The 20,893-nt window shown below is 47.0% G+C and overlaps 1 protein-coding gene across 6 annotated transcripts in view; it reads left to right on the top strand.

Moving 5' to 3' along the window:
• The window catches only part of ST6GALNAC6 (ST6 N-acetylgalactosaminide alpha-2,6-sialyltransferase 6), a 29,573-nt gene extending 10,288 nt beyond the window's left edge, over positions 1 to 19,285 (top strand). For 2 of the 6 annotated variants that reach the window (XM_083721883.1, XM_083721884.1), the window contains 5 exons: positions 2,330 to 2,394; positions 5,021 to 5,194; positions 9,558 to 9,955; positions 11,256 to 11,363; positions 11,508 to 19,285. In XM_083721883.1, the coding sequence (XP_083578009.1) occupies positions 2,380 to 2,394; positions 5,021 to 5,194; positions 9,558 to 9,955; positions 11,256 to 11,363; positions 11,508 to 11,697 (885 nt within the window). In that variant the 5' untranslated portion in view covers positions 2,330 to 2,379 and the 3' untranslated portion in view covers positions 11,698 to 19,285. Of the gene's footprint in view, positions 1 to 2,329; positions 2,395 to 4,918; positions 5,195 to 9,557; positions 9,956 to 11,255; positions 11,364 to 11,507 lie in introns of all 6 variants that reach the window. The other 4 variants (XM_083721888.1, XM_083721887.1, XM_083721885.1 and 1 more) reach the window with 3 other exon arrangements.
• The last annotated feature ends 1,608 nt before the right edge of the window (positions 19,286 to 20,893 follow it).

Below are 20,893 nucleotides of genomic sequence, written 5' to 3'. Positions count from 1 at the left end.
AAGGTACCAAGCTGGCTGGAGCTGAGGAGGAGCTACTCTTGGGGTGCTTCTGATTGACCCCTGGGAGCCTACTGTGAAAGAGGAGAAAACAGAGATTCCTGAGAGCCTGCCAGAGGAACCAGGGGTTGCAGAGGTGCCAGAAGGAGAGGACCAGACACAGGTCCTTCTGCCATGTCTTCTATTCTCCAAAGGGACACAGACCCTGTGTGTGCCTGTGGCCCCATGCGCTCTGGCCTCTGCTTGGCAGAGAGAGGGGCAGGCACCGGGCTTTTGTAACAGTTCACTTGGCACATGCTCACACGCTGCTTCCTTATTAAAGGTAAAGGTACCCCTGACCATTAGGTCCAGTCGCGGACAACTCTGGGGTTGTGGCTCTCATCTTGCACTTTAGGCCGAGGGAGCCGGCGTTTGTCCGCAGACAGTTTTTCCGGGTCATGTGGCCAGCATGACTAAGCCGCTTCTGGAGAACCAGAGCAACACACGGAAACGCCGTTTACCTTCCCGCCGGAGCGGCACCTATTTATCTACTTGCACTTTGACGTGCTTTTGAACTGCTTGGTTGGCAGGAGCAGGGACCAAGCAACGGGAGCTCACCCCATTGCGGGGATTCTAACTGCTGACCTTCTGATTGGCAAGCCCTAGGCTCAGTGGTTTAGACCACAGCGCCACCCGCATCCCAGCTTCCTTATTAGTACATTGCAACTTTCCAGTGCTTAGTCCAGGTGCAAAGTAGACCATGTCCCCACTCTCCTTTGCATTGAAGTGACCCCTACCCCAGGGTGGTGGAACACCTTGTATGCTAGTAAAAGCCCCTTCTTTTTCATCCAGAAACCACAAATGTCACCCTGTCCTTTTGACTTTATTGTTTTTTTTAAAAAAATAAATTTTTATTGAAGTTTCCACAGATTTTTAACACATCAACCAAGCACAATAACAAACAAAAAAGAAAAAAGACATTATAAAAGATATAAACAATAAACACGTATAAATTCAATTTACACTTTCTTGTGGCTTACTTTCCCGACTTCCTCATACCTTCCCTTTCTGTATTCTAATTTCTGATAAGGTTATCAGCAAATCCTTCCCATACTTTTACCTTAATTTCAATATTATTTATTTTCTTTAAATTATCCCGTACCGCTATTAACCTCTTATTTTATAATCCAGCGTCATTCTAACATTCCTTAATTTTACAGTATTTCTTTAAGTAGTCCTTGAATTTTCTCCAATCTTCTTCCACCATTTCTCTTCCCTGGTTTCGGATTCTGCTCGTCATCTCTGCCAGTCCCATATAGTCTATCACCTTCATCTGCCATTCTTCCACGGTGGGTAGGTCTTGCATCTTCCAGCACTTTGCGATGAGTATTCTTGCTGCTGTTGTAGCATACATAAAAAATGTTCTATCCTTCTTTAACACCAATTGGCCAACTATGCCCAGGAAGAAGGCCTCTGGTTTCTTAGGGAAAGTGTACTTAAGTACCTTTTTCAATTCATTATAGATCATTTCCCAGAAAGCCTTAATCCTTGGGCATGTCCACCAAAGGTGAAAGAATGTTCCTTCAGTTTCTTTACATTTCCAGCATTTATTATCGGGCAAATGGTAAATTTTTGCAAGCTTGACTGGGGTCATGTACCACCTATAAATCATTTTCATAATGTTCTCTCTCAGGGCATTACATGCCGTGAATTTCATACCGGTGGTCCATAACCTTTCCCAGTCAGCAAACAAAATATTATGACCAATGTCCTGTGCCCACTTAATCATTGCAGATTTAACCATTTCGTCTTGTGTATTCCATTCCAACAGCAAGCTATACATTCTTGCCAAATTCTTAGTACTGGGTTCTAACAGTTCAGTCTCTAATTTCGATTTTTCCACCTGGAAGCCAATTTTCCTGTCCATTTTAAAAACTTGCATTATTTGATAGTAATGAAGCCAGTCTCTCACTTTCCCTTTTAATTTCTCAAAACTTTGCAATTTCAATCTGTCCCCTTCTTGTTCCAAAATTTCTCCATATCTCGGCCATTTGGCCTCCATGTTAAGTTTTTTTGAGGCCTTTGCCTCCATTGGCGACAACCACCTTGGAGTTTTACTTTCCAGTAAATCTTTGTATCTAGTCCAGACATTATATAATGCTTTCCTGACAATATGATTTTTAAAACCTTTATGAGCTTTTACCTTGTCATACCATAAATATGCATGCCACCCAAAAATATTGTTGAATCCTTCTAAGTCCAAAATGTCAGTGTTCTCAAGAAGTAGCCAATCTTTCAACCAGCAGAAAGCTGCTGATTCATAATAAAGTTTAAAGTTTTGACTTTATTGCAGGCATCCAAGTTACGCTGATCGAGGCTCCAACCTAAGGCCAGGACGGCGACATGAAAAACGACAAGGTGAGCCCCCTACTCCACTCCTGCCCCCTGCAGTCTCAGGAGAAATCTGTTTCTTCCTCATGAATATGAATGTTGCATTGCTGTACTGCACCAGCGGCAGGGAATCTTTTTCAGCCCGTATGGCCTCATTCCCTTCTGCACAAAGAGTTTCCAAGTGCCACATAGAATCATAGAACTGTAGAGCTGGGAGGGTCAACTAGTCCAACCCCCCTGCAATGATGGAATCTCACGCAGATCATACATGACAGGTGGCCATCTGACCTCTGCTTCAAAACCTCCAAGGAAAGAGAGTCCATCAACTCTTGTGGGAGTTTGTTCCACTGTCAAACAGCTCTTATCATCAGAAAGTTCTTCCTGATGTTGAGTCGGAATCTCCTTTTTTGTAACTGGAATCCACTGGTTCGAGTCCTACCCTCCAGAGCAGGAGAAAACAAGCTTGCTCTATCCTCCGTGCGACAGCCCTTGAGATATGGGAAGATGGATATCATCATTTCCTCTCAGTCTCCTCTTTTCCAAGTTCAACATACCCAGCTCCCTCAACCGTTCATGCTACTTGGTTTCCAGGACTGTATCAGAGGCAAAAATGAGGCAAGGAAAGAACATAAAGAACACCTTTCTCCTGTAGGCTTTCGTATACACCAGGGGTCAGCAAACTTTTTCAGCAGGGGGCTGGTCCACTGTCCCTCAGACCTTGTGGGGGGCCAGACTATATTTTGGAGGGGGGGGGGAATTAATGAATTCCTATGCCCCACAAATAACCCAGAGATGCATTTTAAATAAAAGCACACATTCTACTCATGTAAAAACACACTGATTCCCGGGCCAGATTTAGAAGGCGATTGGGCTGGATCTGGCCCCTGGGCCTTAGTTTGCCTACCCATGATATACACATTCACATGTCCCTCGTCTCCCTCCCAGATAAGCAAAAGCTTTATTAGTGTTAAGGGAACACATTCCATACAGGCAAAAGCACCTGGGCTATGAAGCAGGGCCAGTGACGGGCATGGCTTGGGAAAGTGTGTGGCCTAGGGAGAGGTTGAAGGACCAGATAGAGAGGCCTGGATGGGCACATTTAGCTTCTGCACAAACTTTGGGAATTGCTTTGGGAGTGGCATGCTTCCTGCACCAAGCCAGGAATTCATGGTGCCTTCCTATGGGCATGCTGCATAGACCGCTATGCAAAAGCTGCTGCTTCTCATTGCAAGGGTAAATGAACGTTAAATGTTAAGAGCCACATAAAGCACTTCTGGTTCTCTGGGTTTGCTGCGCAGTTCAATCTGTTTATTCTCTTGCGGCTGTTCACCACCACACCCACTGTTCACCCCCCTCTCTCCCTGCCCAGCAGTTCCATTAGTTCCTTATTCAGATTTCCCCAGGATCACAACACTAAATAATTTACTCACAAAAGGCAATCATGAAGCACTTAAGTTTGTTTGTTTTCCAAAAGCAAGCTTTGCATAAATTTGTGCTTGCTGAGAGCTGTGGTCCAAAACCGGTTGATGAAAGTTGCTCTAGTAGGATGGGAGAGGGAGGGGGGAAATGTCTGGCCCTCTCCAGACTGATGTGCAGGTTGTCTTTTGGGGGGGGCGTGAATTCTGCGATCATTTTATGGAGGATAAGGCTAACACTGGTCACTAGCTTTGACAGCTACATTCTCCCTCCACTGAATACTAATTGATGGGAATCACAGATGGGAGGATGCACTTGTGCTCAGGTCCTGCAGGGCTGCTGATTGGCCACTGTAAGAGCAGGATCAGGATGCTGGAGTAGATGGACCCTTTGGCCTGATCCAGCAGGGCTCTTCACAGATGCAATAATTGTGCATTAACAGTGAATTCAGGCGTGGCCCACCCATGACGTAGACTGAAGCAGCCACATCAGGCAGAGCCCCACCCTTGCTGCTGCTAAAGGTAAAGGGTAAAGGGACCCCTGACCATTAGGTCCAGTCGTGGCTGACTCTGGGGTTGCGGCGCTCATCTCGCTTTATTGGCCGAGGGAGCCGATGTACAACTTCCGGGTCATGTGGCTAGCATGACTAAGCCGCTTCTGGCAAACCAGAGCAGCACACGGAAATGCCGTTTACCTTCCCGCCGGAGCGGTACCTATTTATCTACTTGCACTTTGAGGTGCTTTCGAACAGCTAGGTTGGCAGGAGCAGGGACTGAGCAATGGGAGCTCACCCCGTTGCGGGGATTTGAACCGCCAACCTTCTGATCGGCAAGCCCTAGGCTCTGTGGTTTAACCCACAGCGCCACCTGTGTCCCAGCTGCTGCTGCTGCTCAACCCTAATTCACAAGGCTTTGGCGGCAGCCTTGTGGGGAAGAAGCACTTTCCTGTTTTACCTCAGGTGGTGAAGTGGGACAGGTTGCCCCTGAGTGGATGTATCCTGGACCCTCTGCACCCAGGAACAAGCAGATCTCCCGCTTCCCATGACTTGGAACCTGTATATTTTTCTGCCACGTCAGGCTTTTGGCTCCTGCTCTGCTTGTGAACAACTACTGTCCCTGAATCCCTTTTTACGCAGGCTACTGCCAAGCTAGAAATGTGCCCCGTGTGAACAGATGCCCAGGAGAGCAACTTGGCTCTTCTGACCATTTGCCCCCTCGTCCGCTCTTTGTGTCTGCAGGGCCAGCGTGCAGTTGTCTTTGTTGTTCTGTTTGGCCTGGTCATGCTGCTGATCATCTACAATGGCAGGAGCGAAGTCTTCCACTACACTGCGGTGAAAGTGAAGCCCCCGTTGCCTTCCAGCCTCAAAAAATGGGGGGTGAAGAACGGGTACCTGCCAGTCTCTGGAAACAAGGTATGGGAAGCGCGTGAACTTTCAGCTGCCGCTGTTTTGCAGATCATAGAATCTCAGATCTCCCCAAATTTCAGCCCCTCACTGGCTTTGCTGCACACTCAGGTGTTTCCTGCCTAACCAGAAAGTATCCTTGAACTCTTGGGAGAAAAAGGACTGTGTAAGCAACTCGGATAAAATTTACATTCATCACCCCTCCCACTTTTGCCTCTGGTCCTGCCCACCACTGACATGTGTCCGCTGAGCGGCTGCCCAGAAGGGAGTGTAGCCCTCAGACTGAAAGAGGTTCCCTACCTCTGTTTATTATTACATTTACATCACAAAAATTGCATTCTCCAAAACCCCTCAATGCGTGCTATAGAAACTTCCCCAGCCCTGTTTTATCCTCACAACAACCCTGTGGGGTTGGTTAGGCTGAGTTACTGGCCCAGGGTCTCCCAGTGGGCTTTGTGGCTGTAGATTAATCATAGGTGGTCTTGGAAAGGGGAGTGGGCCGGGAGGGATCTTGAGAAATTCCATAATTTCTGGCACGTTACCAGCCACTGTATTGTATTGTTATTAACAACAACAACAACAACAATTTATTATTTATACCCTGCCCATCTGGCTGGGTTTCCCCAGCCACTCTGGGTGGCTTCCAACAGAATATTAAAATACAATAGTCTATTAAACATTAAAAGCTTCCCTAAAGAGGGCTGCCTTCAGATGTCTTCTAAAAGTCTGGTAGTTGATGTTCTCTTTGACATCTGGTAGGGGGGGCGTTCCACAGGGCGGGTGCCACTACCGAGAAGGCCCTCTGCCTGGTTCCCTGTAACTTGGCTTCTCACAGTGAGGGAACTGCCAGAAGGCCCTTGGTGCTGGACCTCAGGGTCCGGGCAGAACAATGGGGATGGAGACGCTCCTTCAGGTATACTGGACCGAGGCCGTACAAGCCAGAAGGATGGAATAATGGGTAAGGAAATCTTGCCTTTAAGAATTATCTTGGCAGCTGTTGGTAACAAGCAGCCACAGAACAGCAGAGGAGTGATTCTGAAGCGGCTGTATGGGAAATTGATTCTCAACTTCTGCTGATTTGTTCTCGATGATTTTTTCTTTTAAATAGAGTTTTAGAGGTTAGCTGTTTTAGACGTTTTATCTGCCGTTTTCATCTTGGATAATACCAACATTGTATTATTTTATTGGCCTTAGGTGTTGTTAGCAGTCTTTGAGAAGATGTTTTTAAATGAAGCAATGTTTTTAAATGAAGACATTAAATGAAGAAATGTAAGGGGGGGGGAAATGACAACACAAAAAGTCAAAAAAACTGTGGAGAACATGAATGCTATGCAGAATGGTTCAAAACTTGCCACCGCAGAACTGAAAAAACAGAAGGCTTGTGGCACCTTGGGAGACTTGACAAATTGTATTATTGCATAAGCTTTCATGGACTAGGGCCATTTCCTACAATGCAGTATGATCCTCAGTTGTTATGTATATATGGTTCTCAGAACTTGTCGGATCCTGGAGGTTGCCGATAGAGAGTGGAAGAAAAGATTCTATCAGTGTGTTCCATGCCATGCATAATTGCATATACTTCTAATATGAGAACCCATTTTACTCACCATTTCCCAAAGCTAACACACACATCCTGCCCCCAAAGAAAAATCCCTTTCTTCATAATAGTTCTCTTACAGTTCTGCAATATCCTTTTTGAGGTCAGGTTATCAGAATTTTTATTTAGGGGACGCAGGTGGCGCTGTGGGTTAAAGCCTCAGCGCCTAGGACTTGCCGATCGAAAGGTCGGCGGTTCGAATCCCTGCGGCAGGGTGCGCTCCCGCTGCTCGGTCCCAGCGCCTGCCAACCTAGCAGTTCGAAAGCACCTCCGGGTGCAAGTAGATAAATAGGGACCGCTTTCTAGCGGGAAGGTAAACGGCGTTTCCGTGTGCAGCTCTGGCTCGCCAGAGCAGCGATGTCACGCTGGCCACGTGACCCGGAAGTGTCTCCGGACAGCGCTGGCCCCTGGCCTCTTGAGTGAGATGGGCGCACAACCCCAGAGTCTGTCAAGACTGGCCCGTACGGGCAGGGGTACCTTTACCTTTACCTTTACTTATCAGAATTTTCCCTTGCGCTCTGCCTTCCATCACGGTGTTCCGTTGCACCAGAAGCGGTTTAGTCATGGGGGTCCTTTACCTTTTTTTTATCAGAACTTGTATACAGGATTCCACACTTGATTGCATCATGATCTCATGGTCCATAGGTGGCTGCTGAATTCTGAACAGTTTTGCTTTGGATGATAGAGCTGCATGTTTTTGAATGCTCTGTCTGAAAATACAAAACAGCCTGCCTGCACATAAAAACTCCCCTAGCGTATCCAGGAGAAAGGTCCTTTTCCCTGACATGCTAGTTTTCTGTGTTCAATGAGTTTGTTGTTGTTTTTAACATAGAGGAGCACTGAAAACATGATCTCCCCCCCCTTTGCTAGCAGGGCGAAGTGTCACACAATTCAGCACTGGAGCCAACTTCAGGGGGCCGTGGGTGCTTTGGCATCCCCAATAATATATTTGTGAGCCCCCACAAAGTCGATGGGTAAAGTTGAAGCCCTTCATTGTGCACCCACAACCTTTGGTGCCAGATGGCATCTATGCAGTGCACAAAGGACTGTACCACCTGACATACGAATCAAGCAACAGAGTCGGTTGCTGTTATTGTTGTTGTTTATTCGTTTAGTTGTGTCCGACTCTTCATGACCCCATGGACCAGAGCACGCCACTGCCTCCTCCAGTTTGGTCAAACTCATGCTGGTAACTTTGAGAACACTGTCCAACCATCTTGTCCTCTGTTGCCCCCTTCTCCTTGTGCCCTCCATCTTTCCCAACATCAGGGTCTTTTCCAGGGAGTCTTCTCATGAGGTGGCCAAAATATTGGAGCCTCAGCTTCAGGATCTGTCCTTCCAGTGAGCACTCAGGGCTGATTTCCTTAAGAATGGATAGGTTTGATCTTCTTGCAGTCCATGGGACTCTCAAGAGTCTCCTCCAGCACCATAATTCAAAAGCATCAATTCTTCAGCGATCAGCCTTCTTTATGGTCCAGCTCTCACTTCCATACATAGACGTAATAGTGTAAGTGTAGCATCCTGTTCTCACAGTAGCTGACTAGATAGATGCCTGTGGGAAAGCAGGAAGCAGGACTCAAGCACAGGTTCCCTCTCTCTCCCCTCATGTGGTTTGAAGCCACTGGGATTCAAAAGAACTGCTGCCTCGAACTGTGGAAGTAGAGCAGCGCCATCATGACTTGTCACCATTGGAAGCCTTCTCCTCCATGGATTTATCTAATCCTCTTTGATAGCCATCTAATTTGTTGGCCATCAGTGCTTCTGGTGGGAGGGAGTTCCATAGTTTAACTATGCGCTGCGTGAAGAAAGACTTCCTTTTATCTGTCCTGAATCTTCCAAAATTCAACTTCATTGGAGATCCTTGAGTTCTGGTGTTATGAGAGAAGGAGAAAAACCTTTCTCTATCCACTTTCTCCATACATTTCCCGTCCCGACCTGGCCACAGTGATCCATGTGACGGTCACCTCCAGGCTTGACTACTGTAATTCGCTCTATGCGGGGCTGCCCTTGAAGCTGTCCCAGAAACTCCAGCGGGTACAGAATGCTGCAGCGAGGCTCCTCACGGGGTCTCTGCCATGGGAGCATATTCACCCAGTGCTTTTCCAGCTGCACTGGCTCCCGGTGGAGTACAGGATCAGATTTAAGGTGCTGCTTTTGACCTTTAAAGCCCTATGCGGCCTAGGACCCTCGTACTTACGGGACTGCCTCTCCCGGTATGCCCCACGGAGAGCCTCAAGGTCCATAAACAGCAATACCCTAGAGGTCCCGGCCCCTAAGGAAGTCAGATTAGCCTCAACCAGAGCCAGGGTCTTTTCAACACTGGCTCCGGCCTGGTGGAACGCTCTGTTTCATGAGACCAGGGCCCTGCAGGATCTGATTTCTTTCCGCAGGGCCTGTAAGACAGAGCTGTTCTGCCTGGCCTTTGGCTTGGAATCAACTTGATCCCCTCCCCCTCTTCCTTTTTCCTTTCTCCTTCTGTGATAGAACTCCTATTTGCGGACTTCCTTGGATTTTTTCTGGCCCACGTAGGACCAGTCTGGATAGCTGGCCTTGGTGAAGATTTGACGTTTTCATCCCCTCAAAAGTTTTTGATTTGAGTTCCTACTGTAATGAGGCAACATTTTAATGTTGTATTTTAATCTTGCTCTTAAGTTGTATTTCAATCAATTGTTTTTATACCAGTGTTAGCCACCCTGAGCTCGGTCTTGGCTGGGGAGGGCGGGGTATAAATAAAATTTAATAATAATAATAATAGTCTTATCCCCGCACCCCCAGACTTTGGATCATCACTGCAGCCAATGCGTGATCGTCACCAGTTCCAGTCACCTGCTGGGGAGCAAGCTGGGGGCAGCAATCGACCAGTCGGAGTGCACAATTCGCATGAACGATGCTCCCACGACGGCCTATGAAGCCGATGTTGGTAACAAGACGACCTTCAGGGTGGTGGCCCATTCAAGTATCTTCCGGGTCCTGAAGAGACCACAGGAGTTTGTCAACAAGACTCCGGACACCATCTTAATCTTTTGGGGGCCACCAGTCAGGATGCAGAAGAGCTTGCTGAAGGTCATCCAGCGCGTCAGCATGTCATTCCCCAACATGACGGCCTTCGTAGCTTCCCCCAGGCGCATGAAACAGTTTGATGACTTGTTCAAAAAGGAGACAGGGAAGGATAGGTAAATTCACCTGCAATTGTCCCTCCAGCATAGTTTCTGCAGCTCCTCTTCCAGGCAAGCCCTGCTGTGGGGAGGGAGGAAAGTTAGGTTGACTTTGCCTTTTAACTTACAAGAGGGAGGTGTCTGCAGGTTCTGGGGAATCCCAAGATTTGCAGAAGTAGAAGAAAAATGGTGTTAATAGGTTAATAGGCGGGCTAAATCCTAGAAATAAAGAAATGCTAGGATATTGATTAATTGGGATATGGATTAAAGTATGGGGTGGGACGCGGGTGGCGCTGTGAGTTAAACCACTGAGCCTAGAGCTTGCTGATCAGAAGGTCGGTGGTTTGAATCCCGGCGACAGGGTGAGCTCCCGTTGCTCGGTCTCTGCTCCTGCCAACCTAGCAGTTCGAAAGCACATCAAAGTGCAAGTAGATAAATAGGTACCACTCCGGCGGGAAGGTAATGGCGTTTCCGTGCACTGCTTTGGTTCGCCAAAAGCTTAGTCATGCTGGCCACATGACCCGGAGTCTGTATGCCGGCTCCCTCGGCCAATAAAGCAAGATGAGCGCCGCAACACCAGAGTCGGCCACGACTGGACCTAATGGTCAGGGGTCCCTTTACCTTTACCTTACCTGGGCTGCAGAACTGTGCCAGACAAGGAATCCCTGGGCTGGCTTATGCAAACCAGCCTGGCTGGCCTAGAGAAGAACCAATCTGTTAACATGGCAGAAGGGACAAAAGGGAGTGAGATGTGTGTTTGAGGAGACACGAAAATGAAGTTATTGAGCAAGGGTTGCCAGTAAGGAGAAGGAGGAAGAAGAGCTGAGATCCATCTTGGGCAGATTGCCTGCCCTGCTGCCTCTTGAAAGAACTATGCTATAAGATCTGGACTCCCTCCATGCAGACTGAAGGTGTAAATAGGTAAATAAACCACATTTCTTAAAGCCATGACAGTCTCTGCCACGTCTGTCTCCGAAAGGGACACGGACCCTGTGTGGGTGCCTGGGACCCCATTGGATCGGCAGAGAGAGGGGCAGGCACCTCCCACAAAAAAAAAAAAACAATAAACCAGCCAAATTAGGGTTGAGTGTGTGCTGAGTGATAAAAGAATGCTGGCTGGCTGTGGAGTATGAGGTGTGTGGAGTGAAAAATCGATGTGAAACAGAACAGAGTGATTGGAATCCCCAAAGTGGAGAATTCCACACTGCAACATTTTGTTGCAGGTCAGCATCTAATCTACATCAATCACTCACAAGTTGTGTTTGGATTCCCTTTCCTTTGAAAACCCCCCTCCTTTCGTTTCTCCCTGCTTTTGCAGAGTGACGTCACGGTCATGGCTGAGCACCGGCTGGTTCACCATGGTGATTGGCGTTGAGCTGTGTGACAGGATCCACGTCTATGGGATGGTTCCTCCCAACTACTGCATGTAAGTTCCTGCATGCTCCTTGTCAGTTTCGAGGGGGTGGGGGTTGCCCTAGGACTGTCTCAATCTCTGCCTCTGCTTCTCTGCACCTCTCCCTGCTCACTGAACCCCAACCTTCCCCACCCCCTCCGGTTCTCTTCCCAACAGCAGGAAGCCCCCGCCCCACAAGTTGCCCTACCACTACTATGAGCCGAAGGGTCCGGATGAATGTGCCACCTACATCCACAACGAGCAAAGCCGGAAGGGCCACCACCACCGGTTCATCACTGAGAAGCGGGTCTTTGCCAAGTGGGCGAGTCTCTACAACATCACCTTCTCCCACCCGAACTGGGACTGAAGCCCCCTGTGGGGTGGGGCGGAGGAGAAACCACACAAGTGCCAAACCCATGGACTTGCGGGGCAATGGGGAGGAGCTTCTGGGGCACACGGCCCTCTCCACAACAGGAGGAAGGAAAGAGATGCCCTTGGTGTGAAGATAGCTCAAGGGCCAACGTTGCTCCTAGCCCCAGGCCTTCCGGTGCCAGGCCGCCAGGCCTGCTCAGCTGCTGTTTTAAATTTCCCACAATACCCTTGGGCATTATGCATTGGTTGACTCTGCTCCCCCTCCCCCCTTAATAACAGGTCGCAGTCTGCTGCTGCCAGGGAAGCCCATGGTTTGAAAGCCCACCAGAGGGCTTGTATTAGCACACAAAACGACCCTTGTCGGATCAGGATGAGATCTCAGCACCTTGTATCTGCCAACCAGGTACTTTCGAGACGCCTACAAGGAAGGTGGCAGCCCTCCGCTGTGTTTTGCCTCCTGCTTGGAGCGGGTATACAGAGGTAGACTTCCTTTGTACATGGAGGTTCAGTTTTCAGCTGTCATGGTTAAGAGCTTGTGGGCAGACCATGAATTTTACCCAGCCCTTCGTAACAGGGATGGGCAACCTTTTTGAGAGGGTCAAGGACGGCACTCCCTTGTGGGAGGGAGGGAGAAGTGGTTGGGGTGGTTGGGAGGGGAACTAAAATGCTGCTAACTTTTTAATAGGGACTTTTCACTTTTACCAAAAAAAATAATAATTGCAAGGCAAATGTTGAAATGTGGAGAACTGGAGATTGGAAATAATGAGAAATTGAGAGAAACCAAAATCAACCCTAGCAAACCCACAAGTACCTGCTATGGCTCCTCTTTCCCCCACCCCCACAAACCTGCTAGCTCACCTTCCTATGCCAGCTATTTGCATTACTAACAGAACATCCCATAACAGACCCAAGAGGGGATGGAAAGAAGAGTGGCATGGGGTGGAACAAATCAAAGATTTTGTTTTTATTCCAGGGAGGCAAGCCATGTGCCATTAGTCTGCTGTTTACTTAAGAAGCATGTTTGTGTTTTGTTTAGATTTTATTAAGCTTGCATCAGCTGGTCAAAATGAGCCCAGCCATAGGAGCCAACTCCTAGGGGCCGAGGTCTCTTCGGCCTTCCCGGTAAAACATTTGATGGTGCTGGCATTGCCATTCAAATGGTCTGTGTGCACTACATCTTGTGATCAATTATGCAGGGCAGAACTTACCTGCCCCCCTGTTTTATTCAAGTTGGCATCCCTGAGCCCAGCCCTTTGAGAGGGAGGAAAGTAAAATGGAGGGAGCAAAGGTAGCCTCAGCTCAGTCCAGTGGTACCTGGTGCCCAGGTGGGCAAAAGGCAGGGAGCCCAACAGAAGGGGGAACCAGAGCTAATGACAAGCAGAGCCAACTCATTCTAGTTCTGCAAGGGCAACATAGAGCCTAGAGAGAAAGAGTGGAGCAGCCACCCTCTGCGTAGCTGTAGATAAAAAGGAAAGGAGATGGTGTCTGGCTGAGGACAGGCATGAGGTTGATGGGGCAGTGCCCCTTTCACCCTAATGGACCAGCCTCCGACTGATCTCATCCCTTCCCATTCACATCCTTACTCTGCAACTACCCCGTCCCAGAAACCGTACACTCCTCCCCACACTCATTTTTTCATCTGGTGGTACAGCTCTCATGTGGTAGCCCAGCCGTTGTCCACAACTGTAGTTTTTAAATAGTACCCCTCCACATACAGGACGCGGGTCGCGCTGTGGGTTAAACCACAGAGCCTAGGACTTGCTGATCAGAAGGTCGGCGGTTCAAATCCCCGCAACAGGGTGAACTCCCGTTGCTCAGTCCCTGCTCCTGCCAACCTAGCAGTTCAAAAGCACGGCAAAGTGCAAGTAGATAAATAGGTACCGCTCCAGCGGGAAGGTAAACGGCATTTCCATGCGCTGCTCTGGTTCGCCAGAAGCGGCTTAGTCATGCTGACCACATGACCCGGAAGCTGTACTTCGGCTCCCTCGGCCAATAAAGCGACATGAGCGCCACAACCCCAGAGTCGGCCACGACTGGACCTAATGGTCAGGGGTCCCTTTACTTTTATCTTTAACCCTCCACACACCACAGCATTTATCCAAAAGCTAAAATAGGACCAGGGACCAGGAAATCAGAAGTGTCAGAAATCAACGGGGACATATGGGCTGCTTCCACAACAGGACATTTATTGTGGAATAGCTACCCTTCGTTTGCTCACTTTTTATGGGGCATCTGCACAGTGCCATCAAAGCATGCTTCGCCCAAATCTGATTTTTTAAAACACAGTGGATCAGTTCAGTCATGGACGTAGCCAAGGGGGCGAAGGGGGGCAGCTCCCCCGAATCATGAAAATCAATACAAATTGAGGTTCTCCCCCCCTCATGAAAGCTTGCCCCCCCAACAAAAAATCCTGGCTATGCCCATGAGCTAGAAAAATAGGTGGCAGTACTCACCATGAAGTTGTTACAATGAATGCCACACATTTTAACAACAACAAAAAGTGGTGCTGTTGCTGCTTACCCCTGAGTACCCCCTGAAAAAACACACTGGAACAGCTGTGCAATTGCACCAGGTATAGATAATTCATTGCACAACTACAGTGGTACCTTGGGTTACATACGCTTCAGGTTACATATGCTTCAGGTTACAGACTCCGCTAACCCAGAAATAGTGGTTCAGGTTAAGAACTTTGCTTCAGGATGAGAACAGAAATCGTGCTCCGGCGGCACGGCTGCAGCAGGAGGCCCCATTAGCTAAAGTGGTGTTTCCGGTTAAGAACGGACCTCCAGAACGAATTAAGTACTTAACCCGAGGTACCACTGTACTCAGTAGCATTCCTGGCTGGTTATGGCCTGGATACAATTTGCACAAGCCATTCCCTTCTGAATGCTATGCATCTCCTCTCAACTCTATCATGTTAACCTTTCCCTTTCCAAATATCAATGCCTTTATAACAATGTCTTTCGTCCCATTTCTCTGGGGTAAGAAAGGTTATAATCTAAGATGCAGTGAGGACTGAAGGTATTTAATCCTTTCACTTCCCCATAATGCTCCCAATTTAAATCCCCACAACAATTGGAACTGGGGGGAAAGGGAACTGCCCAATTGACTACAAGATGTGGTTTAGGTTTCAGAAGCCTAGGAGCACAGTTGTGATTCCAATTCTAGTTTAAAGCTGGACAGCAACAATTTGGTGCTTCTGAGTCACTTATGTGTAGAAGCAGGTCCTGTGGCATCAACTTTTCCCACTCAGCTGGTCTCTTTTGTATTTGGCATGCAGAGAGGTTGTTTCCTCAGAGTTTGGACTGGGGCGGCTTCTCCCTGTTGCCACCTTTTGATCAGAAAGCCAACAATAACCTTGATGACCTCCTTATCACACAGCAATATCTTTTTGTTTGTACATGCATGGTGTCCGTGCAGCGTGTCCACCCAGCGAGGGCAACGTTGCAATCTCATATTTTTACAAATTGAGGAAGGGTAGCAAAGTCATCTTACCCATAGGAAAACAGCTGTTGCTCTGTCCAGCTCAGTTATTGTCCACACACAGTGGCAATGGCTCTCCAGGGTTTCAGACAGGAGTCCCTATCAGACCTAAATAGAGATGCTCAGGATGGAACCCTTGTCCTCCAACATACTGCTCTTCCACATGACACAGCAGATCAGAGAGAGCAAAGCAAGATGCAGTCGTACCTCGGAAGTCAAACAGAATCCATTCCGGAAGTCCGTTCAACTTCCAAAATGTTCGAAAATCAAGGCGCAACTTCCTCCCCCCCCCCCCCATTTTTAAAAATTGATTTTCACACTTATAAAAAAAGAAAAAGGAAAAAAAAGTTACAATACACACACAAAAAGAAAAACACACAATAATCAATTTTAACTTCCAAATCCTAATTTCATTACATTGATAACTGACTTCCTCGAATCCCCTCTAACTGAATTTCATTATATCACCTATTTAGCAGTTCTCCAAATTCATATTTCTAATAATATTAACTTCTTTGATTTACTAACTTCTTCTCCTTTATTGATGTTCTAATCCTTAATATTTATTAATAACATATTCATATTCTACCCCTGTCTAATTATTACTTACAATACATTTCTCTTTATCTTATATTACAATATTTGACCAAATATTCTTTAAAGTTCTTCCAATCCTCTTGTGTCTCCTCTTCTTTCTGGTCGCGGATTCTTCCAGTCAGGTCAGCCAGCTCCCAAAAGTCCACAATCTTTATCTGCCATTCTTCTATTGTTGGAATCTCTTACGATTTCCAATTTTTGGCTAATAAAAGTCTTGCTGCTATAGTGGCATACAAAACCGGTCTAACATCTTTTCTGGGCAATTCCAGTCCTATTATTCCAAGTAGAAAGGCTTCTGGTTTTTTAATAAATGTATTTTTCAACATTTTTTTCAGCTCATTATATATCTTTTCCCAGAAGTCTTTCACTTTAGGACATGTCCACCACATATGATGGAAAGTACCTTCTTTTTCTTTACATTTCCAACATAAATTATCATTTGTATGATACCTCTTTTCTAATTTCACCGGGATTAAGTACCAATTATATATCATTTTCATAATACTTTCTTTTAATACAGTACATGAAGTAAACTTAACCCCTTTCTTCCACAGCCTTTCCCAATCTTCCAACATTATATTGTGTCCAACATCTCTTGCCCAATCAATCATCACAGATTTAACTTGTTCGTCCTTTGTATGCCATTTTAACAACAAATTATACATTTTGGAGAGATTTTTAACATTAGCGAACCAAGGCGCAACTTCCGATTGGAAAATGGAACCTACGGAACCCAAATAATGTTTGCAAACCAAAACACTCACTTCCATGTTTGCGGCGTTCAGGAGCCAAAACATTTGAGTTGCAAGGCATTCGACTTACGAGGTACGACTGTACTGCTGAATGCAAATCCTAGATAGGCTTCTTCACCAGTTTGTGTTTAGGGTACTATCATACCCTGTAACCTGCCTTAAGCAATAATGCTCTCATGTGATTTAGCACCTATCTTTACCCAGCTGTAGATTGTACCAGTACTATAAGCTACTTGATAGTTGAAGGGTACTGGGAAGGAAGGCAAGCTATCGCTGGTCTTTGTTTTTGACTTTTGCCCATTTCGAAGCCAATTTACAAATGCTGGGAAGTGGCAGTAGCTATCAAGAGAGGTTGCACAGGGTAATTAAACGACACTGATTTGTGTGTTTGTATGTCACATTGATGCACAGGTCCTTGGATCTCAAATTCTGGAAGGATAGATAAGATCAAAATGATGATCTTCCATTCCTAGGCCACCCATCCTTTGAGTCACGCTTCCCTGAATTTTGAAATGCAGTTCTCAAAGCAAATCATGTTTGTAAAATGTGCATATTGGGGAAAACTCTATAATGAAATGCACATATTAGCAGTAGCGGAGCTTCATTCTCCAGCAACAGCAGCGGAGAGCAGGCGGGGACGTGGCTGGCGCACGTCCTGGGGGGTGTGGCACACTGCCTGCAGGGTGTGGCACGCGTCCTGGGGGTGTGGCGTGCCACCTGCAGGGGCGTGGCACCCAGTGCACGGGGGGGGGGGAGCAGCCACAATGGCACCCCACCGGAATCGTGGTGCCAGGGGCGGTGCGCTCCCCTCTGCCAGTGCATATTAGTGAGTATAACATACAAAAATGCATTCTGTTAGGGGAAATTGCTTACCAGCAATGTTTGTGTTAGGGGAAGCTGCGTACAAAAACTTGTATATTGCAAGGAAGTCATGCTAAAATGCAAGTGATTTTTCTGTGAGGATTTAGGGGGTGAGAATTGCAATCTGATGTGGAAATGTGCAGAGCTGAACTGAGGAATGAGAATATAAAAAAATGGGGAAATGTGAGAAACCAGAATTGGCAGATTTGCCTGTCCCTTTGTTCAACCCCCTCCCATTTGGCACAGCCACGTATTTACATATTCCCCACTTGATTTCATGTATAACACCTGCTGTCAGGGCCGGCCCAAGACATTTTGGCACCTGAGGCGAACCACAAAATGGGTGTCCTGCCCCCCAGGGAAGAAGGGGTGAGTGAAGATCTACATCTGGAACAAGGGGGGGGGGAATCAAATACATTTCCTGAAAGCTGATGTGGGAATCAAAAGCCATTACTGGGTGGGGTGGGGGGTGAGGGCACTTTGAATCACTTGGTGGGAGGAGACCCCAGAGGACAACTCCTACCATTTCCTTCCTCAGGGTGAGGAGACCAGCAGCACCTATTTGCCAAGAGGCTGTTGTGCAGGTGGCATTTGAGGGAGAAGCAGGCTGCGAAAGAGGCACAGTGCCAAGGAGTGTGCTGCAGCCATCACAGTGGCAGCGGGCAATGCATTCCTGGGAGGCCAGATCTGCCCCTGTGGATCCTGCCGCCTGAGATGGTTATCTCACTTTACCTCATAGGTGGGCTGGCCCTGCCTGCTGTAGGGCAGGTGAGCGTGGCTTCACCAAAACGGCTTTGTGGGCTTAATGGGAAGGCCTGGTGCGCCATGTTAGGCCCATTGGCTGGTGGTTCCTCACTGCTTAAGTGTTACAGAACAAGAAGATTGGTAGCTAATCCCATTGTCCCATGTCTTCACGTATTTCTAAAATCTAAGGCACATACAAATCACCATGGTTTATCAAAAAGCTGCTGCCTCTTCTGTGTTGTGTACACAACTGTTTCCTAGCCTTACAGAACCATCATAGAATTAGGGGCGCAAGTTCCCCTAAAGAGTAGCTACTTTTTGTCTTGGGGTTCATTTAGATTGCCCAGGTAGTCAGATGTGCGTCTCTCTTTTTTTCAATTGGTCACCTGTTTGGGTTGATAAAGTAGTATTCAAGCTTTCTATTCCCACAAAGCTTTGCATTAGGAGATATCACTTGGCTTTATGACGAGTTGCATAAAATGCAAAAGCCTGCAGCAAAGAAATAACTGCAAAATGCAAACACTTGCAGCTTCCCCTAGGACCAAATAAGTGACTGTTGTTCTAATGGCTTCTCACGTGACAATCATACACTGGGATAATTTTAGAGTCCTGTTGCTTTGACTACATTTGCAGACAAGAAGCACGATCAGCATGGACAATCAGGACAATCAATTGGCCAAGTCTTTCTTCCTCAAGCTTGAACAGCACTATTAGTTTATGGCCAATTGGCTCCACAAGACTTCCTATAAAAAGACTGAAGAAGAGCCCTGCTGGATGAGTCCAAGATGGGTCAAGCATCTGTTTTGCACAGTGATCTATCAGGTGCCTATGGGGAGCCCATAGGCAGGACGTGATAAAGGACATAGACCTTTAAAATGCATTGCACACTGAAGATGGCATTTGTTTGGATTTGAAGTTCCACGTTGGACCTCTGTGGGCTGAGATATCTGACACTGGCCAGCACTCTTTCAGTCATTCTTCCTTTGGCTAAGTTTGGTCAAAATTTATTGTGCCAGGTCCGGTTAAATGTTTGTAGAAGCATCTTGACTCGCATGTGCTGACTGCCAAGTAAAGAACTGCACATCAAACCAGCAAGGGTGGAAGTTTTGTAATGATTTGTATGGAAATAAATACTGCTACATCTTTGTCTTTTCCCCTTTTCTTTGTTACCAGTTTCAAGACTAAAATTAATCCATCTTAGGCTGCAATCTTAAATGCATTCACAAGCCCCACTGAGACTAAGCCGCACCCATCATATAAGCCAACATCCATGATGTAAGAGAGAAGGTGATTTAAAACTAAACCTGTGAAGCACCACAATAATTCATAGTGGTTTTATCTAACTCTTTCCTTGATTTTTTTTGTTTTGTTTTCTGCAGCCAGTGCTGCACTCTGTATTAGAAAGCTATTGCCACTCAAAAGAAGCCAAACAATTTATGCTGGGTTTCACCTGCTTGCTTTTATGAATAATGTTTTCAGAAAGTGATCTCTTTGAGGAGCAGGCTAACAGATAACGAGTAATGTCTTCCACCTGAGGTTGACCACAAACACCACCTTGCGGGACCGTGTTGCAGTAGCTGTCCAAGTCCGTGGTGGCCATCCCTTTGAAATGCAGCTCAGTAAAGGCATTTCTTAAGGAAGCTAGTGAGTTTGATCAGATAACTAGCCGAAAAATGCTCTGCTCTCGGGAGTGGATAAAGGCAAAGGTAAAGGGAGCCTTGACCATTAGGTCCAGTCGCGGATGACTCTGGGGCTGCAGCGTTCATCTCGCTTTACTGGCCAAGGGAGCCGGCATACAGCTTCCGGGTCATGTGGCCAGCATGACTAAGCCACTTCTGGCGAACCAGAGCAGCGCACGGAAACGCCGTTTACCTTCCCGCCGGAGCGGTACCTATTTATCTATTTGCACTTTGATGTGCTTTTGAACTGCTAGGTGGGCAGGAGCAGGGACCAAGCAACGGGAGCTCACCCCGTCATTGCGGGGATTCGAACCACTGACCTTCTGATTGGCAAGTCCTAGGCTCTGGTTTAACCTACAGCGCCACCCGCATCCCTTGGGAGTGGATACTAAGAGGGAAATTCAGTATTTCTAATAAGTTGCAGGTCCGTTCTGGATTCTATCAAGATCCAATCCCTTAGTTGACATGTATTCAAGGTAAATGCAGAGTTCAGTTCTGGAAAATAATTATAGTCTAAAACAGCTTGACAAGCTGCTTTTCAGCACTGGTTCTCATCCAATTCCCTATAGCACAGCACAGGAAAACACTCAATTGGTATAACAGGAATTATTCTAATATACTATGAGTGCAATCAGTTCTTGCCTTAATTGTTGGCCACCTGCAGTAACACTTTTGGACAGCTTCCATCAGCTGCCCTCCCTTATTGCAATAGAACTTCATCAATGCTCCCGTTTGCTGTGTTTTGACTTTCACTGCCTCCATACAACCTTTTCAAGAGAGGGATTCACTAAAGAGCACACACAGATATCTAAATGAATGAGTTTGTTCTACAGCTTGCTGATCTAAGCACCATTTATACTTAGGACTGTGCCTGCCGAAAGTCATAATCTTGGTCCTAGGGTAATTTATAGATAGGCTTTCCTGTTTACAGTATGGTGCTGAACACCTCCAAGAGATTTTTGAGGTCCAATCGCGAAAGAGAAGAGCAACGCATCATCTGCATGCATCAAGATTGAGATCTCTCTGTTCCCAATTACTGGAGAGGGGGAGCTTGCATTGCCTAAATATGGCACCA

This window comes from Podarcis gaigeae (assembly GCF_964106915.1).
Source record: "Podarcis gaigeae genome assembly, chromosome: Z".
Classification (NCBI taxonomy): domain Eukaryota; kingdom Metazoa; phylum Chordata; class Lepidosauria; order Squamata; family Lacertidae; genus Podarcis; species Podarcis gaigeae.
This window is presented reverse-complemented; position numbering and strand designations above follow the sequence as displayed.